Source organism: Pleurodeles waltl, chromosome 4_2 (genome assembly GCF_031143425.1).
Source record: "Pleurodeles waltl isolate 20211129_DDA chromosome 4_2, aPleWal1.hap1.20221129, whole genome shotgun sequence".
In the NCBI taxonomy this organism is placed as follows: domain Eukaryota; kingdom Metazoa; phylum Chordata; class Amphibia; order Caudata; family Salamandridae; genus Pleurodeles; species Pleurodeles waltl.
The window spans coordinates 967,308,603-967,329,603 of record NC_090443.1 but is presented as its reverse complement, the minus strand read 5'-3'; the positions used below and the strand labels follow the sequence as shown (position 1 = coordinate 967,329,603).

General features: G+C 43.6%; 1 protein-coding gene across 1 annotated transcript in view; it reads right to left on the bottom strand.

Moving 5' to 3' along the window:
- The window catches only part of ARMH1 (armadillo like helical domain containing 1), a 121,216-nt gene that overhangs the window by 83,908 nt on the left and 16,307 nt on the right, over positions 1-21,001 (bottom strand). Inside the window, exons 2-3 of the mRNA XM_069232804.1 lie at positions 15,345-15,568; positions 573-641 (exon numbers count right to left, since the gene is read on the bottom strand). Of these exons, the coding sequence (XP_069088905.1) occupies positions 573-641; positions 15,345-15,550 (275 nt within the window). The 5' untranslated portion in view covers positions 15,551-15,568. The remainder of the gene's footprint in view (positions 1-572; positions 642-15,344; positions 15,569-21,001) is intronic.

Genomic DNA, 21,001 nt, shown 5'->3' with positions numbered 1-21,001 from the left:
CTACATTAACCACCCTTAGGTTTGTATTATGTTGGTTTTGTTTTCTTTAAGAACTAACATATATGTCTTTGTAAGGCTTGTACAATGCACAAGGTCACTGATGAGTCAAATGTAATCTAAACTCTGTTTGCGGGGATGGGGCAACGTAAGGCTCCTAACAGTGCCATTTTGCAAATCAAGTTAGCAGTGTCGAGCTTTATGATCTACAGACATAGGGTTTTCAGCAATAAAATACAGTTTCAGCATATGTGTAGTTAATTCAATTGAATATTAACATCTCTTTACATATTGAAATGCTTATTTTCAGAAGATCCTTTGGAAAACTACTGGATACAGCTGTCAGTTAACAGTAAATGATGGCAGCTTTTAAAGTGCTATTTCCAGTAAATACATATCCTCCATGCAGTGGAGTAAACATGATGCAGAACTGGAAACATGAGCAATTGTTTGCAATATGTAGGTAGCCTGACCTTGCCACATATTGTCACAAGTACAACCAACTTAAACATGAGCTCTCTTTCTTCCATCTTAAACTAACAAGCATCAAAATAATTGTTATAAATCTCACTCACCTGCTTGTGGCTGATAGGAAGATACCAATGGACTGCAGCAGCTCATTTAGGCAGGTGCCAAACATATATCTGAGGCACTTGTTAAAGGGGTTTGTAGGAGCACTTGGAATTGACAAGAGCACAAAGAAATAAGCAATAACATGGCAGTACGACAGGGAGCAAGAGAGTGGGGGACTTAATGACAACATTGCATTTTACACCCAGAATGTTTAAGGATTTTGCTTGAAACATGAGGGGCCAGATGCATGAAGCCTGTTTGCATTTCTTAACGGTCTGAATCAGTATTTCGGGCTGCAGAGAAATGCAAACTGGGTTTTTCTAATGTACAAAGCTCTAAGCCCTAGGGTGCCCTGGACGAGATGGTTATGTCCGCTGCCATGGCGCTCAGGCGCCAGGGACATAACCACCTCATCCAGGAATGGGACCTCAGGGGAAGTGCTAGCGCTCCCCCGGGGTGCCTCGCACCCCCACTCCCATGGGCAGTGATGGAAGGGGAATTGCTTTCCCTTCCACCCCTGACCCCCCCACCCCCAGTAACATCTGATGACGTCAGTGTGCAATCTCGTGCTGACCTCATCAGAAGCCACCCCCACCGCGCTCGAAGCATTTCTCTTCCAATCACGGGCTGGGGGCGGGAGAGGCATCAAAGGAAAGGAAAGGCCTTTCCTTTCCTTTGATGTCTCTCTGAGCATTTCTGCAGCCCGATCATGAAGCAATCAGGCACCAGGGATTTTGTGTTTGTGTAAATAAACAATGAAGGGGGGCGACCCCTTTGTCAAGGGTTTCTACCCTGGGGGTCATTTTGTTAAGGCCTTTTCTGGCCCCGAAGGGGGCAGATCGGCCTATTTTTATTAGGCCAATCTACCCCCAAGGGGAAGAGACACCACTAGACACCAGGGATTTTATTTTTAGGTCAATTTCACGCAAGGGGAGCAATCCCTTGGGCAAGGGTCGCTCCCCTGGGGGGCACATTACTGTTGGCCATTTCTGCCCCCCTTAGGGACAGATTTGCCTATTTTTGTTAGGCCCATCTGTTCCCAATGGGGGGCGGGGCAGAAAGCCCACCAGAGACCAGGCAAGATTTTTTTTTTAAACAAGAGGGTTGGGGTATGGGACAAAGTTGTTCTGCCCACTGGTGGGCAGATGCAGCAATTACCACTGATCCACTCCCTGAGGGGGCAGAAAGCCTACTAGATGCCAGAGAATAAAAGAAAATATTGGGGTGGTGGCTCCTAACCAGTATGGGCATGGTTATGCCCCCACCCCAACTGAAGGTGGTAACAGTCTTTCAGCTCTCTGCCCCCACACACTAAAACATCTTATCCCACTGCAAGCAAGAGGACATTTGATTATTTGGGGTTTTGGTTTTACATTTGGGCCATGAGAGCTTGTCTAACTCTCAAAATAGTCCCACTTGGAATGGTGAGGGCTGCACTTTTTGGACTTTGGGATGCTGCCATGTAGAAAAATCTACGAGAACTACACACATCTGAAAACTAAACATCTAGGTGAGTCCAGGGTGGTGTGCTTCACACGCACCCCACATCATTCTCTTACCCACAATGCCCTGCAAACCTCCAACTTTGCTGGAAGTCACACATTTTCCCACATTTTTGTGATGGAACTTTCCGGAATCTGCAGCAATCCACAAAATTCCTACCACCCAGCATTGTCACATCTATACTGATAACGATTCTGCCCCACTTGTCAGCCTAAAAATGTTTTTTTTCAAACTGCCCATTTGGACCCGCTTTGGTTCCCCCTCATTTTCAACATGTTTTAGCTCTTCCCTGTCACAGGCACTTGGCCCACCTACACAAGTGAGGTATCATTTTTACCGGGAGACTGAGGGGAACGTTAGGTGGTAGGAAATTTGTGGTGGTGCGGTGATCCTACACAGAAATGTGGGAAAAATTGTTTTTTTAGCTAAATTTGACGTTTGCTGAGGATTCTGGGTAAGAAAACACGTTACACCTCCCTGAACTCCCTCAAGTGTCTAGTTTTCAGAAATGTTTGGGTTTGGTAGTTTTCCGTATATGGCTGCTGAGCCCGGGACCATAAACACAGGTACCCCTCCCGCAAAAACAGATAGTTTTGTATTTGATAATTTTGATGTGTCCACATAGTGTTTTGGGGCATTTCCTTCCGCTGGCACTAGGCCTACCCACACAAGTGAGTTACAGTTTCAATCAGGAGACCTGGTGGAATACTGGGTAGACGGAAGTTTGTAGCTCCCCTCAGATTCCAGAACTTTCCAGCACCGAAATGTGAGGAAAAAGTGGTTTCTTTGCCACATTTTGAGGTTTGCTAAGGATTCTGGGTAACAGAACCCGGTGAGAGCCCCACAAGTCACCCCATCTTGAATTTCTCTAGGTGTCTAGTTTTCAGAAATATCCAGGTTTGCTAGGTTTTCCTAGGTGCCGGATGAGCTAGAGGCTAAAATCCACAGCTAGGCACTTTAAAAAAAAAACAGGTCAGTTTTCTTTGGGAAAATGTGATGTGTCCATGTTGTGTTTTGGGGCATTTTCTGTCGCAGGCACTAGGCCTACCCACACAAGTGAGGTACAGTTTTTATCGGGAGACTTGGCGGAATGCTGGGTGGAAGGAAATTTGTGGCTTCTCTCAGATTCCAGAACTTTCTATCACCGAAATGTGAGGAAAAAGTGTTTTTTTGCCAAATTTTGAGGTTTGTAAAGGATTCTGGGTAACAGAACCTGGTGAGAGCCCCACAAGTCACCCCATTGTTGATTTCCCTAGGTGTCTAGTTTTCAAAAATGCACAGTTTTGGTAGGTTTCCCTAGGTGCCGGCTGAGCTAGAGGCCAAAATCCACAGCTGGGTACTTTCCAAAAAACACATCAGATTTGAATGTAAAAATGTGATGTGTTCATGTTACGTTTCCTGTCGCGGGCATTAGGCCTACCCACATAAGTGAGATACCATTTTTATCGGGAGACTTGGGTGAACACAGAATAGCAGAACAAGTGTTATTGTCCCTTGTCTTACTCTACATCTTTTCTTTCCAAATGTAAGACAGTGTGTAAAATAAATTTGTCTATTTGAGAAATGCCCTGTAATTCACATGCTAGCACGGGGACCCTCGAATTCAGAGATGAGCAAATAACCAATGCTTCTGAACACCTTACCTTGTGCCCATTTTGGAAATATAAAGATTTCCTTGATACCTATTTTTCCCTCTTTATATTTCACCAAATGAATTGCTGTATACCCGGTATACAATGAAAACCCATTGCAAGGTGCAGCTCTTTTATTGGCTTTGGGTACCTAGAGTTCTTGATGAACCTACAAGCCCTATATATCCCTGCAACCAAAAGAGTCCAGAAGACTTAACTGTATATTGCTTTTGAAAATCTGACATTGCAGTAAAAAGTTACAGAGTAAAATGTGGAGAAAAATGGCAGTTTGTTTCACCTCAATTTCAATATGTTTTATTTCAGCTGTTATTTTCTGTAGGAAAACCTTGTAGGATCTACATAAATGACTCCTTGCTGAATTCAGAATTTTGTCTACTTTTTAGAAATGTTTAGCTGTCTGGGATCCAGCATTGGTTTTGCACCCATTTCTGTCACTAACTGGAAGGAGGCTAAAGGCAAAAAAATAGTAAAAATGGAGTAAATCCCAGTAAAATGCCAAAAATAGTGTTGAAAATTGGGTTTTCTGATTCTAGTCTGCCTGTTCCAGAAAGCTGGGAAGATGGTGATTTTAGCAACGCAAACCCTTTGTTGATGCCATCTTCAGGGATACAACTACAAGCCTTCTTCTGCAGCCCTTTTCCCCATTTTTGTTTTAAAAACAAGAAATGTTTGCTGTATTTTGCTAATTTCTTGGTCTCCTGCAGGGGAACCCACAAACCTCTAGAATCACTAGGATGTTGGAAAAAAAGGATGCAAATTTGGCGTGGGTAGCTTATGTAGACAAAATGTTATGAAGGCCTAAGCGTGAACTGCCCCAAATAGACAAAAAAGTCCTGCCACCTGAGGGGGAAAAGGCCTGGGAGAGAAGGGGTTCAGGAATCGTAAATTGCGATCTCTACCCTGTAGAAATCGCAATTTGTGGTTGCCAGATTAGGAAATACAAATAGGGATTTCCTATTTGCATTTCCTATTCTGATGTACCATGCATTTCCAGAATGCGATTTGGGCATTTTGGAAATGCAATTACCACTGACTTGAAGTCGGTGCTAACCAGGTGCAATTTTTAAAAAAACACCCCAAGGTGCTTTTTAAAATTGTAATAGAGCACACACATGACCCTTAGGCATATGTGTGCTCTAGAGGTGCACCCCTATTTTTGGGGTGCACCAAGGAGGGTCTTTTTCCCATTGCCATCCCTGGTTTTGCATTTCCTAAACAGTGATTTCTTTAAAAGAAATAGCTATCTAGGAAATGTAAACCCATCCCATTGACTAAAATGCAATGGAATTTCTTAATACCGATTTCCTAATAGCGATTCCTACTTTGTAGGAATCGCTATTAGGAAAACGGTGTCTTTGTACATAGGGTTTTGCATTTCTCAAATAGCGATTTCTATGAAGTCGCTATCTAAGAAATGCAAAATTGCATTTTTGTACATCTGGCCCTTAAACCCTAATTCTGAGCCGGGCAGCGGGGAATTTCTGTACGGACTCTGCACCACCTAATCATCACACACTAGCGTTTGCACCACGTAGCGCCGCATTTGCGCTGCTTTTTAACGCAAAAGCGGTGCAAACTTACAAAATACAATTGTATTTTGTAAGTTTGCACCGCTTTTGCGTCAAAAAATGATGCAAATGCGGTGCTAAAAAAGTATAAATATGGGCCTTAGTTTTCCTGGAACACTGGTCTGAATTTTACAAGTCTGTATTTCCGGCTGGTAAGAATGTATGAGGCTTTGTCTGCAACTCCAACAGAAGGCAAGCCTCATTCCCAGCTCTACCTCGACCTTTTTTCCTCTGTCAAGGTGGGAGGAAGCATTCAATGCTCACCCGTGCCAGAACTAATCACCCCTTCTCTCCCCTGTTCTCCTACTCTCTCCCCCCTAACCACCATTCCTGCCCCAGACAGAAACCCCTGCTCTCATTTACACCTGCTTGAAGCACATGTCTAAAAGTTAATGTTCGTATATACCAGCTGGAAGCAGTATTTCCTGCCACCCAGAATCTCTACAAATATACTCCTAACTCTCAATCAGGGCCCGTGGCTCCTATTGTTCCCTGTTTCCAGGGTGTGGGTTCAGGTATTTTAATATTGGGCAAAATACTCACTCCTCTGAAGACCACAAATATGAAAACGGAGGACATCACAACTGGAACCTGCCTGGTGCTGACATCTGTAGGAGGCTGGCCTGGCTTGTAGTGGGTACCAGTGGTACTTACACCTTGTGCCAGGTCCAGTTATCCCTTATTAGTGTAGAAGAGGTGTTTCTAGCAGCTTAGACTGATAGAAGGTAGTTATGGCAAAGCAGCTTAGGCTGAACTAGGAGACATGCAAAGCTCCTACTATACCACTTATTTCATATGCACCATATCATAAGAAAACACAATACACAGAGTTACTAAAAATAAAGGTACTTTATTTTTATGACAATATGCCACAAGTATCTCAGTGAGTACCCTCAGTAAGAAGGTAAGTGCTATACACAAGTTATATGTACACAAACCAAAATTAGGTAAGTAAGAGTCAGAAAAGTAATGCAAACCGTGTAGAATTACAATAGGTTGCAATAGGCAAGCATAGGTATAGGGGCAACACAAACCATATACTCCAAAAGTGGAATGCGAATCACGATTAGACCCCAGACCTATGTGAGCTTGTAGAGGGTCGCTGGGAATGTAAGAAAAAGTGAGGGTTAGAAAAATAACCCACCCCAAGACCCTGAAAAGTAGGAGTAAAGTACACCTACTACCCCCAGAGAGCACAATAGTTGTGATAGGGGAATTCTGCAGGAGGAACAAACACCAGCAGTGCACTGACAACGGATTTCCGGACCTGAGTACCTGTAAGACAAGGGGACCAAGTCCAATAGTCGCGACAGTGTCCGAGGGAGCAGGAGCCCAGGAAACCCCGGATGAAGGTGCAAGGAAGCTGCCTCCGGTTGGAAGAAGCTTGGAGTTCTGCAAGAAAGAAGAGGACTAGGCAGAAATACCGCAAACAAGCCTTGCTAGCTGCAAGGGTTGCAGTAGAGGTTGTTGGGTGCTGCTGAGGACCAGGATGTCGCCTTTTGGAGGAGGAGACAGAGGGGGCACTCATCAACTCAGAGAGCCCTCAAAGAAGCAGGCAGCACCCGCAGTAGTACCCCAACAGGCACTTAGAAGAAGAGTGAACCGGAGTCCACGCGAAGTTACAAAAGGGGGTCCCACGACGTCAGAGGACAACTCAGAAGGTTGTGCACTGCAGGACGGAGTGCTGGGGACCCAGGCTAGGCTGTGCACGAAGGAAATCCTGGAAGGGTGCACAGGAGCCGGAGCAGCTGCAAATCACGCGGTACACAGCTTTGCAGTCTAATGTGGGGAGGCAAGGACTTACCTCCACCAAATTTGGACTGAAGAGTCACTGGACTGTGGGAGTCACTTGGACAGAGTTGCTGTGTTCCAGGGACCACGCTCGTCAGGATGAGAGGGGACCCAGAGGACCAGTGTTGCAGTCTTTTGGTGCCTGCGTTAGCAGCGGGAAGATTCCTTCGACCCACTGGAGATTTCTTCGGAGCTTCTGGTGCAGGGTGAAGGCAGGCTACCCCCCGAGCATGCATCACCTGGAAACAGTTGAGAAAGCCGGCAGGATTAGGCGCTACAATGTTGCTGGTAGTCGTATTGCTACTTTGTTGCGGTTTTGCAGGCGTCCTGGAGCAGTCAGTGGTCGATACTTTGGTAGAAGGTGAAGAGGGAGATGCAGAGGAACTCTGGTGAGCTCTTGCATTCGTTATCTGAAGAATTCCCCAAAGCAGAGATCATAAATAGCCAGAAAAGGAGGTTTGGCTACCAAGTTAGGAGGATTGGCTACCAAGAGAGGTAAGAGCCTATCAGAAGGAGCCTCTGATGTCACCTGCTGGTACTGGCCACTCAGAGCAGTCCAGTGTGCCCCAAACACCTCTGTTTCCAAGATGGCAGAGGTCTGGGACACACTGGAGGAGCTCTGGGCACCTCCCCTTTCCTTTGTCCAGTTTCGCGCAAGAGCAGGGCTGGGGGATCCCTGAACCGGTGTAGACTGGCTTATGCAGAGATGGGCACCATCTGTGCCCATCAAAGCATTTCCAGAGGCTGGGGGAGGCAACTCCTCCCCAGCCCTTCACACCTATTTCCAAAGGGAGAGGGTGTAACACCCTCTCTCAGAGGAAATCCTTTGTTCTGCCTTCCTGGGCCAGGGCTGCCTGGGCCCCAGGTGGGCAGAAACCTGTCTGAAGGGTTGGCAGCAGCAGCAGCTGCAGTGGAGACCCCGGAAAGGCAGTTTGGCAGTACCCGGGTTCGGTGCTAGAGACCCGGGGGATCACAGAATTGTCCCCACAATACCAGAATGGTATTGGGGGTGACAATTCCATGATCTTAGACATGTTACATGGCCATGTTTGGAGTTACCATTGTGACGCTATACATAGGTAGTGACCTATGTATAGTGCACGTGTGTAATGGTGTCCCCGCACTCACAAAGTCCGGGGAATTTGCCCTGAACGATGTGGGGGCACCTTGGCTAGTGCCAGGGTGCCCACACACTAAGTAACTTTGCACCCAACCTTCACCAGGTGAATGTTAGACATATAGGTGACTTATAAGTTACCTATGTGCAGTGGTACATGGCTGTGAAATAACGTGGATGTTATTTCACGCAGGCTGCAGTGGCAGGCCTGTGTAAGAATTGTCAGAGCTCCCTATGGGTGGCAAAAGAAAAGCACCCTCAGTACCATATACAAGGGAATTTTATGGGTGTACCAGTATGCCAATGTGAATTGATAAATTTAGTCACTAGCCTGTTAGTGACAAATTTGGAAAGCAGAGAGAGCATAACCACTGAGGTTCTGGTTAGCAGAGCCTCAGTGATACAGTTAGGCACCACACAGGGAACACATATAGATCACAAACTTATGAGCACTGGGGTCCTGGCTAGCAGGATCCCAGTGACACATAACAAACACACTGACAACATAGGGTTTTCACTATGAGCACTGGGCCCTGGCTAGCAGGATCCCAGTGAGACAGTGAAAACACCCTGACATATACTCACAAACAGGCCAAAAGTGGGGGTAACAAGGCTAGAAAGAGGCTACCTTCCTACAACATCCAAGAAGTGTACTGTGCTACAAACATTGGTATGACTGCTAACTGCCTGTATTTTAGAAGTGTTACGTGAAGAGAGTATATTTTGTGTTGTAGAGGGGGGGTTGATTTTCACTCCTGGTTTGGACCTTATAGTTTGACTTTTTTCAAGACCTCTCATTTAGAAATGTCTGTAAAACCTACAGTTTTAACCAACAAAACTTGCATATAACTGCTTTAAAATATATTTACTTTTATTTTTATTTATTTATAAATGGCACCATCAATCCTAAGCATCATAGACACCTAAAAGAAGATGGTGGAGAAGAGCAGGCAGGCAAAGAGGAAAGAAGACTGACAACCAGGGTTAGCAAAGTAGGAGAGTTTGCAGGGCTTTCCAACACATAAGATGGTTGACAGCTTTCTTAAGGCAAGGAGTTTCAGGCCTGGTCAGGGGAGGGAACACCCACCTAAAGACCACAAATGATTTTACTTTGGGAGCTGATGTCAGAGGGACCATCAGAGAAGGAGGTCAGATGGAGCTAGGCCATGATTTGCCTGCGAGCAACAACTGTTTAATAACCTTTGAGTTGAAAAATGATTTCCAAAATTGAATGCCAGATAGGCATTTTCTAAATTGAATAACAAGGACGGAGAGCAGCAAAGAAGGCTGACACGCTGGGTGTCGCCCACATACATTAGCGCCCTACACCTATGAGGTTTAATTAGCTGAAGCAGAGATCTAATATAAACGTTAAACAGCACTGGTGATAGAGTGAAAGAGCCCTGGAGAGCTCCCTGAGCTACATCCGAATAAGCAGAGCAGTGACAAAGAGTGGGAGGTTAAAAAAGAGAAACACCATTCAGCAACCATGCCAGAGATGCCTACATCGCATAGTCTGTAGAATCAGGATGCAGGATCAAAGTTGTTGACTCCCCCTCATCGATAATCTGCCTCAGCTCATCAAAGGAATACAGTAGAGAGGTTTTGACAAGGCCAAAAGCCCAGGTGCCAAGAGTCCCAAAGAGCCTGAGCTTGTGTTTGTAAAACAGTAATCAGTTGTTTAACCAAATATATTTTCATAGTCTAAGCCTCAAATCTCAAATGACCCCATCCTTAGAAAGGCTTGGAACATTTTTGGCTCGCTTACTGAGTTAGTTTGCTGACTTAAACTGCTTACAACCCCACTAAGTTGGTTAAAATGTAAACTATTAAAGGAAACGTGTTGTAGCCTACATACAGGTAATTTCTGCTGAGGTCTTCCTGTGATCTTCCCTGGTGCAGAATGTGATTATGTCATGAATTTAGAATGGGGTGAAAATATGCATTTGTCCTCGCACTTTAGGTTTCTTTTAAATTGAGGGCAACTATATCGACCTCATCCCTCGCCTATCCTTCCCAACAGTAAAGTGGACTTCAAAGGGCTAAGTAACTCTGAAATACCTGTTGCAAAGAGCTATCAGGGTGCATCAGACTACAGGCATGTGGAGAGCAACATAAACAAAGGTGTATGTTGTAAATGGCCCATGGTTATACAGAGTCATGTCAAGGGTACAACTGAAGCAGGACACGTGTCAATTAGTTCACTGTCACACTTTGGCCAGGTTCTTAGATATGATTTGTGAGATGAAAAAACGAACTTCTTGAGAAGTAGCCACTCTTGGTCAAAACTACGTAGAACAATTTCTTGATGCTACATTTATGTTTTTGCAACAGGTCCTAAACCAACATTCCCTCCAAATTGTTATGCAACCTCAGCACCATCTAATGTGTTTGATTTCAAGGAAGGCACCCAAAGTAGTAACCCTGAAACCTCTATTTAAATACTTAGAAGGGTAATCTGGTCTCCCTCTCATTCTCTTCTCAGTTGAGCGAAACAAACCAAAGTGGGTGAGAATGTTCTCATAATTTAAGCAATGCATTCATTTAATGATTTTATGTTTTAATTTGCTAGTTTTCTAATAACTTTCTTCATGAATGGGAACCAGCACTAATATAAATCTATTCATATTTAATGTTTATTTTATTTGTCAACTACGTTAATTATATTATTTTAATTCACTTGTTATGTATTTATTTCTAATATATCAGCACATTAGGTGTAAGAAAGCTTAACTACTACCTCGCAAATCTTCTGTGACATTCAGATTACGGGTATGAATCAGGCAAGGGAAATTCAGCCTATACTTATGATATTGAATAAATTAGGCCCATAAATTCGAGTAGTGAAAACATCTGATCTGTAATGTATTCTTAGCACAAATTTTAACCAACTGTAAACAACCAATGCAATTTAATTTTCAAATTTTAAAGAACGATAACACTAATCCATACTCTTTTTTGTACTTTCATCACCTTTAGAATGTCCCTTATTTCTTTCCAAACATGTTAATCTTGTTTATGAGTCATTCCTTTACATTTTTCAAACATTCTGTATATATTTGTTCCTATAAAACTATTTGTATGGTTGTTTACATAGCAGGATCCGCCTGACCACTTGTAATGTGTCTATTAACTAATGGCTCAGTAAAGCCATGTCTTGGTAGGTCTCTCCAAAGCAGCGCATGCACTGTCTCTCCGAGACCTGCTGTATTTACTCCAGGGGGGCTTCGAGCATGCCCATCGCTTTCCATTCATTCTTTTGTGTGCGTTTGGAAATTCTTGCTTTTCTGTGGTGCATTGGTTATTTTTGTTCCCTCCCATTAAGCCTGGTTCTATTACATGTAGTTGTTCCCTTCTGTCTATTGATGATCGTTTCGGCACACTATTTTTTTCATTTGTGTTGGCTTGTCTTTTCAGCATGTTGTGTTTTTCATCTATACGTGCTCAGCTAATGTCATTTTCATTTTACAGCACACAGGTATTTACATATATTTTTTTTTTTTCTCTGGTGATCTTCCACCACATCCTTTCTCCAAATGTTGCTGGGCATAGGCGTCATCCCAGACACTCTTTCAGCGATGTTCAGTTTTGACGCCCGTCTCTGCTTGAATTTTATTGCATCTTCGTTCCCGCCCCCTTCTTCTCACATTGTTGCTGCCATTCTTCCAGCATCTCCCACTTTGTTACTTGTAAATGAAAGAAAAGCCGCCGTCTTTTTATAACATTCTCGAACCCCTGGAGACTAGTGTATTCATCAATTCTTTAATTGGCTGTGAAACTTAGGGAAAAGACTTAAAAAGTAGGACTGGGGCACAATGGTGCCCATTTGCAAAACCTGTACGTATTTTCCCCAAAAATTAATACGTTAGCTGTTTAAAATAACCTAAAATGCAGTGCTAACATACCTATGTGAGCTGAGGACCTGCTGCGGTGATCTCTGCGTACAGAACTGGCTATGTGGTTTTTTTTAGCCACCGACTCTGAGAGCTGTAGTCTAGCTCTCCAGGGACCTCCAGTAACAGCTTGTGGTAGTGCACCATAGTGCATCCAGCTATGGACAGTCTTATCCAAGAACCTCTAGTGACGGCCTGTGGTAGTGCACCAGAGTTCACCCAGCACTGCATATTCCTATCCGGGAACCTCTAGTGACGGCCTGTGGTAGTGCACCAGAGTTCACCCAGCACTGCATATTCCTATCCGGGAACCTCTAGTGACGGCCTGTGGTAATGCACCATAGTTCTCCCAGCACTGAATTTTCCTATCCAGGAACCTCTAGTAACAGCTTGTGGTAGTGCACCATAGTTCGCCCAACACTGTATATTCCTTTCCGGGAACCTCTAGTGACAGCCTGTGGTATTGCACCGTGGTTCGCCCAGCACTGTATATTCCTATCCAGGAAGCTCTAGTGACGGCCTGTGGTAGTGCGCCCTAGTTCGCCCAGCACTGTATAGTCCTACCGGGGAACCTCTAGTGACGGCCTGTGGTAGTGCACCATAAACTCACTCTGAGTTGACGCTGGCTCTACAGGAACTTCCAACTATCTGTGGTACTGCACCTTTGGGGCCATATTTATACTCCGTTTGCGCCGAAATTGCGTCGTTTTTTTTGACGCAATTTCGACGCAAAACTAACGCCAACTAACGCCATATTTATACTATGGCGTTAGAGGCGAATAGCGCCAAAGTTCCCGGAATGTGCGTCATTTTTTAGCGTGAACCCCTTCCTTGCGTTAATGATATGCAAGGGAGGCGTTCCCGTCTAAAAAATGACTCCCAGGCCTTTACGTGGTATTTATACTCCCGGGCAAAAGAGACGCCCGGGAGTTGGCGTGGCTAAAAACGGCGCATTTGCGCCACTTTTTAACGCCTGCTCAGGGCAGGCGTTAAGGGGCCTGTGGGCTCAAAATGAGCCCACAGGTGCCCTCCCATGCCCCCAGGGACCCCCCCTGCCACCCTTGCCCACCCCAGGAGGACCCCCAAGGATGGAGGGACCCACCCCAGGGACATTCAGGTAAGTTCATGTAAGTATAATTTTTTATTTTTTATATTTTTTTTGGGTGGCATAGGGGGGCCTTATTTGTGCCCCCCTACATGCCACTATGCCCAATGACCATGCCCAGGGGACAGAAGTCCCCTGGGCATGGCCATTGGGCAAGGGGGCATGACTCCTATCTTTACAATGATAGGAGTCATGTTGATGGGGGATGGGCGTCGAAAATAAATGGCGCAAGTCGGGTTAAGACGATTTTTTCGACGTAACCTGACTTGCCCCATTTTAAGACGCCCATGCGCCATTTTCCCCCTACGCCGGCGCTGTCTGGTCTACGTGGTTTTTTCCCACGCAAACCAGGCAGCGCCGGTCTGATTGCGCCGTCTAACGCCATTCCATAAATACGGCGCCCGCATGGCGCTTCAGAATGGCGTTAGACGGCGCAAAACTTTTTGACGCTAAACTGCGTTAGCGCAGTTTAGCGTCAAAAAGTATAAATATGGGCCTTGATCTCCCAGCGCTAGTGCCCGGACACAGGGTGCTCTAGTAACGAGCTCTGGCCCTGCAGCTTGTGCTGACAGCACAACATATAGAAACTTACACCCAGGTCTTGCTGGAAGGGAGCATCGCCTAAGTAATGGCATAAAAGAATTGTAAGAACGTTTGGTTCAAGTACTCCCTTCTTCCGCCTTGGATGAATGAAAGGCTGCGTCAAGCAGAACTATAAGTACAAGCCTTACTACACGTTTCTCTTTTAACCGATCTCTAGAATCGGTAAATAAAATGTTGTTCAATGGTGTGCTATTTCAATTCTACCTTGCAACATGAAATTTGTATATCTCTTTAATCCCTGGCAACACAGCACCCAGGATAATGTGCTGCATGGCTAAACACTTATAACGCCCCAAAAGCGAGACCTATTGGCTATGCCAAGGCTTGTTAGTATTTGCCATGGTTTAGAAACAGTTCAAAATAACAGTGGGGGAAAAGTGTGTGCCCATTCATTTCACACCTACGTCCCAATTTTTCAAATGGACACCTTCCTTTGACAATGATTACATTCTCATACAATGACACTAGGATCATGGCACCTAAAGTGTCACTGTGCCCATTGATATAGCTTTTTCCAAACCCTTCCTCAGTTATTCTGTTCAGAACTACAGAGATAGAGATGTGTTCCTTTTGTCAACACGGTTAATACTAGTCCATTATGTGCCAATGATGATATTCTACAAACCACAGTTTGCACCATTAGTAACAATATGCATTATTCCCTACACCTAGTCAAACATTTCAAAATGATGTCAGAAAACACTTTGCTTGCTGCACTCAACAAAGACAGCAACCCATGGATGGTGGGATCATTAGTGTCTTCATTTTAATGGACAGAAATAACATATAGGGGGTCATTCTGACCCTGGCGGTCAACGACCGCGAGAGCACTGCCAACAGGCTGGCGGTGCTCTCAAGGGCATTCTGACCGCGGCGGTTTGGCCGCGGTCAGAAAGGGAAAACCGGCGGTCTCCCGCCGGTTTTCCGCTGCAAGCTGCGACGCCATGGGGATTCCGACACCCCATACCGCCATCCTGTTCCTGGCGGTTCGCCCGCCAGGAACAGGCTGGCGGTATGGGGTGTCGTGGGGCCCCTGGGGGCCCCTGCCAATGGCATGGGCACTGCAGGGGCCCCCATAAGAGGGCCCCACAAAGAATTTCAGTGTCTGCTTAGCAGACACTGAAATTCGCGACGGGTGCAACTGCACCCGTCGCACCTTCCCACTCCGCCGGCTCCATTCGGAGCCGGCCTCCTCGTGGGAAGGGGTTTCCCGCTGGGCTGGCGGGCGGCCTTCTGGCGGTCGCCCGCCAGCCCAGCGGGAAAGCCAGAATGGCCTCCGCGGTCATGGCGGTTCCCGCCAGGCGGGCGGCGACCGCCGCCCGCCGGCCTCAGAATGAGGCCCATAGTGTTTATGTTTAAATAAAAAACAGGAAGGGGTTTGCAGAAAATGCAGTAGAGTGAAGAAGACAGGCTGATCAATGTACAATTATGCAGTGAAATCAGAAAATGGTACCTTGATTCACCTATGTTTACAATGTCTAATATACTAATATGTAACAACTGTGGAACCTCTTTCCCAGGTGAAAGCAGTAAAAAGGATACGATAGCCTCATCCACGTTGTGAGGCGTGCAAGAAAGAGGCTTCCTCCTTGGGAGAACTCCTGCTCCAGCTCAGGACCCGTCTTACCTCGGTTCATAGTAATGAAGTTATTCAAGATGCGGTGTCGGACTGTCGCGTTGCCATTGTCCCACTCTTGTAGGAAGCTCAGGAGCCTGCTAATGGCTGCCTGCTCCTTTGTGGAAGTCATGTTCAGGACAATGCAACCCTGCCAATGGAAATATGAACAGATCAGGGATCTGTAGATCAGTTTATAAGGTATTGCTAGGCTCACGTGATGCATGAGGGCAGGCTACTAAAGAGGCAGGTATCTATGGTGCATAAAATCACACAGGAATAGATACCACCTGCATTATTTCCTGACCTCCGTTGGCTTCTTATGAGAATTTGAGTCAGGAGATCTCAACCCAATGTTAGGTTAGTGTTTGTAACAACTTCAACACTCTTCTACTTACCCCATGGGACTGTTTTTTGACTGTTGTGACATGGTTCTCATTGGTTTTGATGACTACCTAACTGGTAGATGTTGTTCACATTCTACCAGAAAACGTTTTCAGTAATGTGTGTGTTAGCACAGTGTAAGTGTCATCATGGGTTGGCTTGATATAGCTTTTAAGCTTGAAGTATAAAAATATGATTTTAATGTCAAATTGTGTAACAACTTATGTTGCACATTCTTTGCTTAGGCTAAATATACAATGCAATTTACAAATGTGGTGTTGCTTCTTTGTCAAAATGTAAACACCGTTTTTATTTTTTAACAAATTGATCTTATGCAAATATTTGGTTAAAAAACATCACTGAATACCAACCTGACAGCCACAGCGATAGTAAATAACATACAGTTTCATATTTTACATACTGTAAATAAGTTATTGTGGAGGAGTACACCTCATTGAGCCTGATTCCCTGGTTTAGGACTTTCCCTAAAAATTAAGGGGCATATTTAAGAGCCTCAAGTGCCTCCTTGCGCCACATTAGCGTCATTTTTAAAAATGCTAATGTGGCTCAACGAGGCCAAAATCGCAGCGCCATATTTTCAAAGTGGTGTAATGCCTGCATTGCACCACTTTGTAACCCCTTGCACCACATTATGTATGGGGCGTTCCCCAGTTAGGGGTGCTGCAAAAATGGCGCAAAGAAATCGAAGAGATTTCTTTTCGTCATTTTTTCTAGCATGCTCAGAGCAGGGGTTAAAAGGGGGCCTACCATTGTTTTCAATGGGCCCCCATGTACTGTTCAGGGTTAGCACCAAAATGTTGGCACTAACCCTGAACAGTACATCAATAGCATCAGAAATTCTGATGCTATTGTCCCCTACCCTGTGCCATGGTGCGCCATATTTTAAAGAAGGGCGCAAAGGGCCGCAAGAAAAGTGGCGCTACATGTAATGTAGCGCCATTTTTCTTAAATCTGGCCCCAAGTTTTGTATGGTTTTTCCATACAAGAGATATTTCTGTTAGGCTTCAATCATACAGATATTTGTTTTCAGGACTGGTGGATTTCGGAGTTCACTCCTTTTGGTCTACTGACTGTACAGATATTAGATGCAATACTTGGGCACGATTTATCACATGATGGATATTGATTATTCTTCAATGCTTCATCTAGAACCTGCATACCCCTGTACAATCACATTACCTTCAGCTAGATAGTGGGTGCTGGGGACTGCAGAGCGAGACTATTTCTGCATTAGAATTTGAACCCCGTACAGCTACATACACAACTGTCCCAATAAAGTCTATGCATGTTATCTGATCCTGGTAGAACAAGAGCCAAAACAGACAAATAGCTTATTTTATAACGAAACACTCCTTCTAGACATTGTCTTCATAACTACTTGTACATTTTATTTTAAAATATATACCATAATATACAAATGACTTACGAAATACATTTAGACAATGCAGATATCAAATGAAAATGTAATACAATCCAAACTCTGAAAAGTACTAAATTGGTCTTATACTTTTAATAGGCATTATGTTATCTTGCTCTTAAATGTGATCTGCTCTTCTGACTAGATTTTTCATCTGAATCATTTTACGGCAGTTATGGCATATGTTCTCATAAGAGGGCATTTTCTTTTCTTTGTTTTTGCTTATTCTGTATGCTGCACATCTTGGACCTCTGCATCTGTATACCTGTCTTCCTGTATTCCTTTCCATTGACACAAATCATGGGAATTATATAAATTAAGCTAAAATAGCTTATTAACTAGGAAAAATATTCGTACAAAAGTGGAAGCACCAATGAGCTTTTGAATAAAAAGCCTTTATCCACAGACATCTAATTACTAACTACAAAATATCTGCTTCTATTAATTAGCTGACAACAATATTCTTACAAAAGTGTAAGAACCAGTCCCACTAACTAGATCAATATTCTAACAAAAAGTTCCAATCAGCTTCTACCCATCTAATGAAATAGCCTTGCAAAAGTATATGATCCAATTAGTGTGTACTTTCATCACCTGCACTCAAAATTATTTACTTATCTGGTAAGTTAAACCCGAACCAACTGTTTTTACTGAAGATCATTTAGTTTGAAAGCAATGAAAAATATTAAACGATGTTTTATAAATGTACTGCATACTGTATGAAATAATGCTTCTCAATAATTACATGGAAATGAATGTCCTAGGTTATGAATCTGGTTTAAAACCATGTAAATACAATGTATAGCGCTCACAGAAGCGTTTTAAAATAACTGAGTTGGCGATACATCATTAATGACCGAAAGCTTGAGGTCGACGGTCAAAAGGTCAACAGTCACACTAGGGGTCTCCAGAAAAGCAAACGCTGAACTATAGTTAGAGAAGTGGATTAGCATATCCTGGCTGTGGGAAGAGGACTCCATGGATCCTACAACAAGTAATTTATTTCTGACTGGGGAAGTCAACAAGGGGGTGGAGACGCCCTAAACTGGGGGAGAAATGGATCTAAAACCACTGAATGTCTAACACCTGAAGGGCTACTCAAATACTTGGCTCCTCCAAGAAAAAATGAAAACATAACACCCCCCTGCCCAGAGAAAGCAATATCAGAAAGCCCACCTATTCAGATATATTCAGTGATTTTTAATTATAAACCCAGGAGATGTAAAATACATTTTGTTGGCCTCTTCATTACTTCTATGGCTCATATTTTTATCAATATGTCCTCTTCCAAAATGTGGTGTTAATTTAGGTGTGCTTCTGTAGAGATGATATGTGTTTTTTTTGTGTGTGTGATTTGTTTTCTGGATGGTGTGCTAAAGAATCCGTGTTTGTTTGATAAAACTCTTTGGCTGTAGTATCCATTTCTCTTATCAAGTAAAAACATGTAAGAAATTCCCAGTTTAGCAGAAAAATATCAACCGTGCTGTCTCTTACAAGCGTTGTTAACTAACATTCAGACACATAACAACAAAACACAGCACTTGACATTAACTTGCTGAACTCTCATTGAATACACCCATTACAACAATATATAGCAAGAACAGTGTCTGATTTTTTTTTCTTTTATAGATATTTATCATCACAGAAATTCGGCCAAACCCAGAGCTAGGAATTGCATCAAACACAAGAAACAACAACTCAGTAGGAAACATAGAATGCTATATAAATTATGTGAAACATAACAAGCACAGAGAAACCCAATACATCTGAGTGTAACATGCTGATGCGTGCAGTGTTAGCACATTAGAGTGAGATAGAAGGGAGAGAGGCAACAAAGAGGTCTACAGTTGTAATGTAGTCCTTCAAACAGTTCAGTGTAAGCACTCGTGGAGGGCGAAAGATACACTTAAACTGCCAATAGCCTTAGGTCTGGGAGAGAGACACCACTACGCTGAGCCAACACGTGATTGACAAAGTCTCCAGCCAATGGCTACTAGAGGCTGGTTGAAGGAAGTCAGTGTTTGAAAGGGGTGAACCCAAGTCCACACTATATATATTGTTAACAGTAGGCCAGTTTCACAGCTGAGATGTTGCAACTCATCCCTAAAACAGGCTATGATATACTCTCGCTACAGTGTTCCAGAATCTTTTGTCATTTTGGAATGCCTTATGTCCCACTCTGTGTTTGCAGGTGGTTTGTTTTCATCTTAAAATGAGTTTAATAGATTTTATGCAGTGCATTGTGTTATGGACAATTGACATTCTTGAAGATACTGCCGTTTGTGGTTATGAATGGTGTTGCACAAAATAATTTTTTTACATTTCTTGATGGACCTGGTGTTTTATGTTTTAAACTGTTATCAATGGTACAGTAATACTTTATACTTTATTGCTAATTTATTAACTGAACCATTGTTATCAGAAGCTCCTACAGCTTACACTGATTGCTTGGACAACAGTCATTTTACATGTTAAAAGTATTAGGCTATTCTCACAAAGAGAAGCTCAGAACTGGAAGTTTGTGCATGGGCCGTAGTCCTGGCTGGGGGGCTGACTGGCATAAGTATGCTCTTTGTGACAGTATTGACAGAATATGTCGAAAGCATGCATTTGAACAAGCATAACAGTGCACCCTTGATGTTACATTTCTATATTAGCCTGTATTTTGTGTTTTTCAATGCCAGCTGCCCTCACTATTTCTATTTTATTATGTTCTTTGGTGTTGGAATAGTTTGTTTCTGGCCCAACATGCACAGTGGGTGAAGTATAGGTAGTACACATGAGACTCATGGCACCACCAACACTTTCCATTGTTTAAAAAACTTAATGCTCCCATTTTTTGGGGTATTCAGTAGAAGATCTGAAGAATTTAATGTGATGTGTGGAATGTATATAAGCACTTTGTGAATATTTTGTAAGCTTTCCAGGTGTTCAAAAGCCCTTCATAGATTTAAAGTGGACTAAATACCTCCTGTCCAGTTTATTTATTACCCTATGATACCTCTAATGTTTTATAGAAGACATTGGTGCAGCAAATTCCAAAGTTATTCAAATCCTCCCAATACTTTTATCAATAGCTGATAGGCTTCCACCTTTGTAAAGGGATGGATCAGATTCATAGGTATATTGGATGTCTCTATTGAGAATGAATGATGGTGGTGTTTCTGCACTGACTGTGCTTCAACCACCACCTGCTTCTGAGACAGTTGATCATGCCTTTCTGCCGCACTGTTGCTTAATGTGGTGTATTTGAAATCCTGCTAGTTGCTTTTTTGTTGTGGCTATTCCTCTTTCTCAGCCATTCTAAAGCCCAACTGATGCAGTGTTTTGCATGAAGATTTATGCCAACGAAATGGAATTCATGGTGGTGAGTGCTATACAAAAGCTCTGATCTCTCATTTTTGTCCTTTGAAGGTCAGTGTCTCCCCACACTCTGGAAGCTGGGCTGTAAGTTAGGCAACATCGCTGCCTTTTTTAATACAGGACAATGTTATAATTTCGATCATTTTCATATGTTGTATGAACTGACAACCCAGGACCAGTTTCAACCTAGTTATGAGCTGATCAGCTGGGTACAGCTTGGTTCCAATGACAGTGTGCACAGGACCCATATCTGGGCATAGCCATCCCACAAAGGATGACTCAATACGTATACAAAACAATGATGGATGGAATGTTTGAATTAATCTCAGCCTCTACTAATTACCTGGGGGCTGCATCCCAATCCATTGTTAATTTGCACACCATGCCACCTCAGTTTGG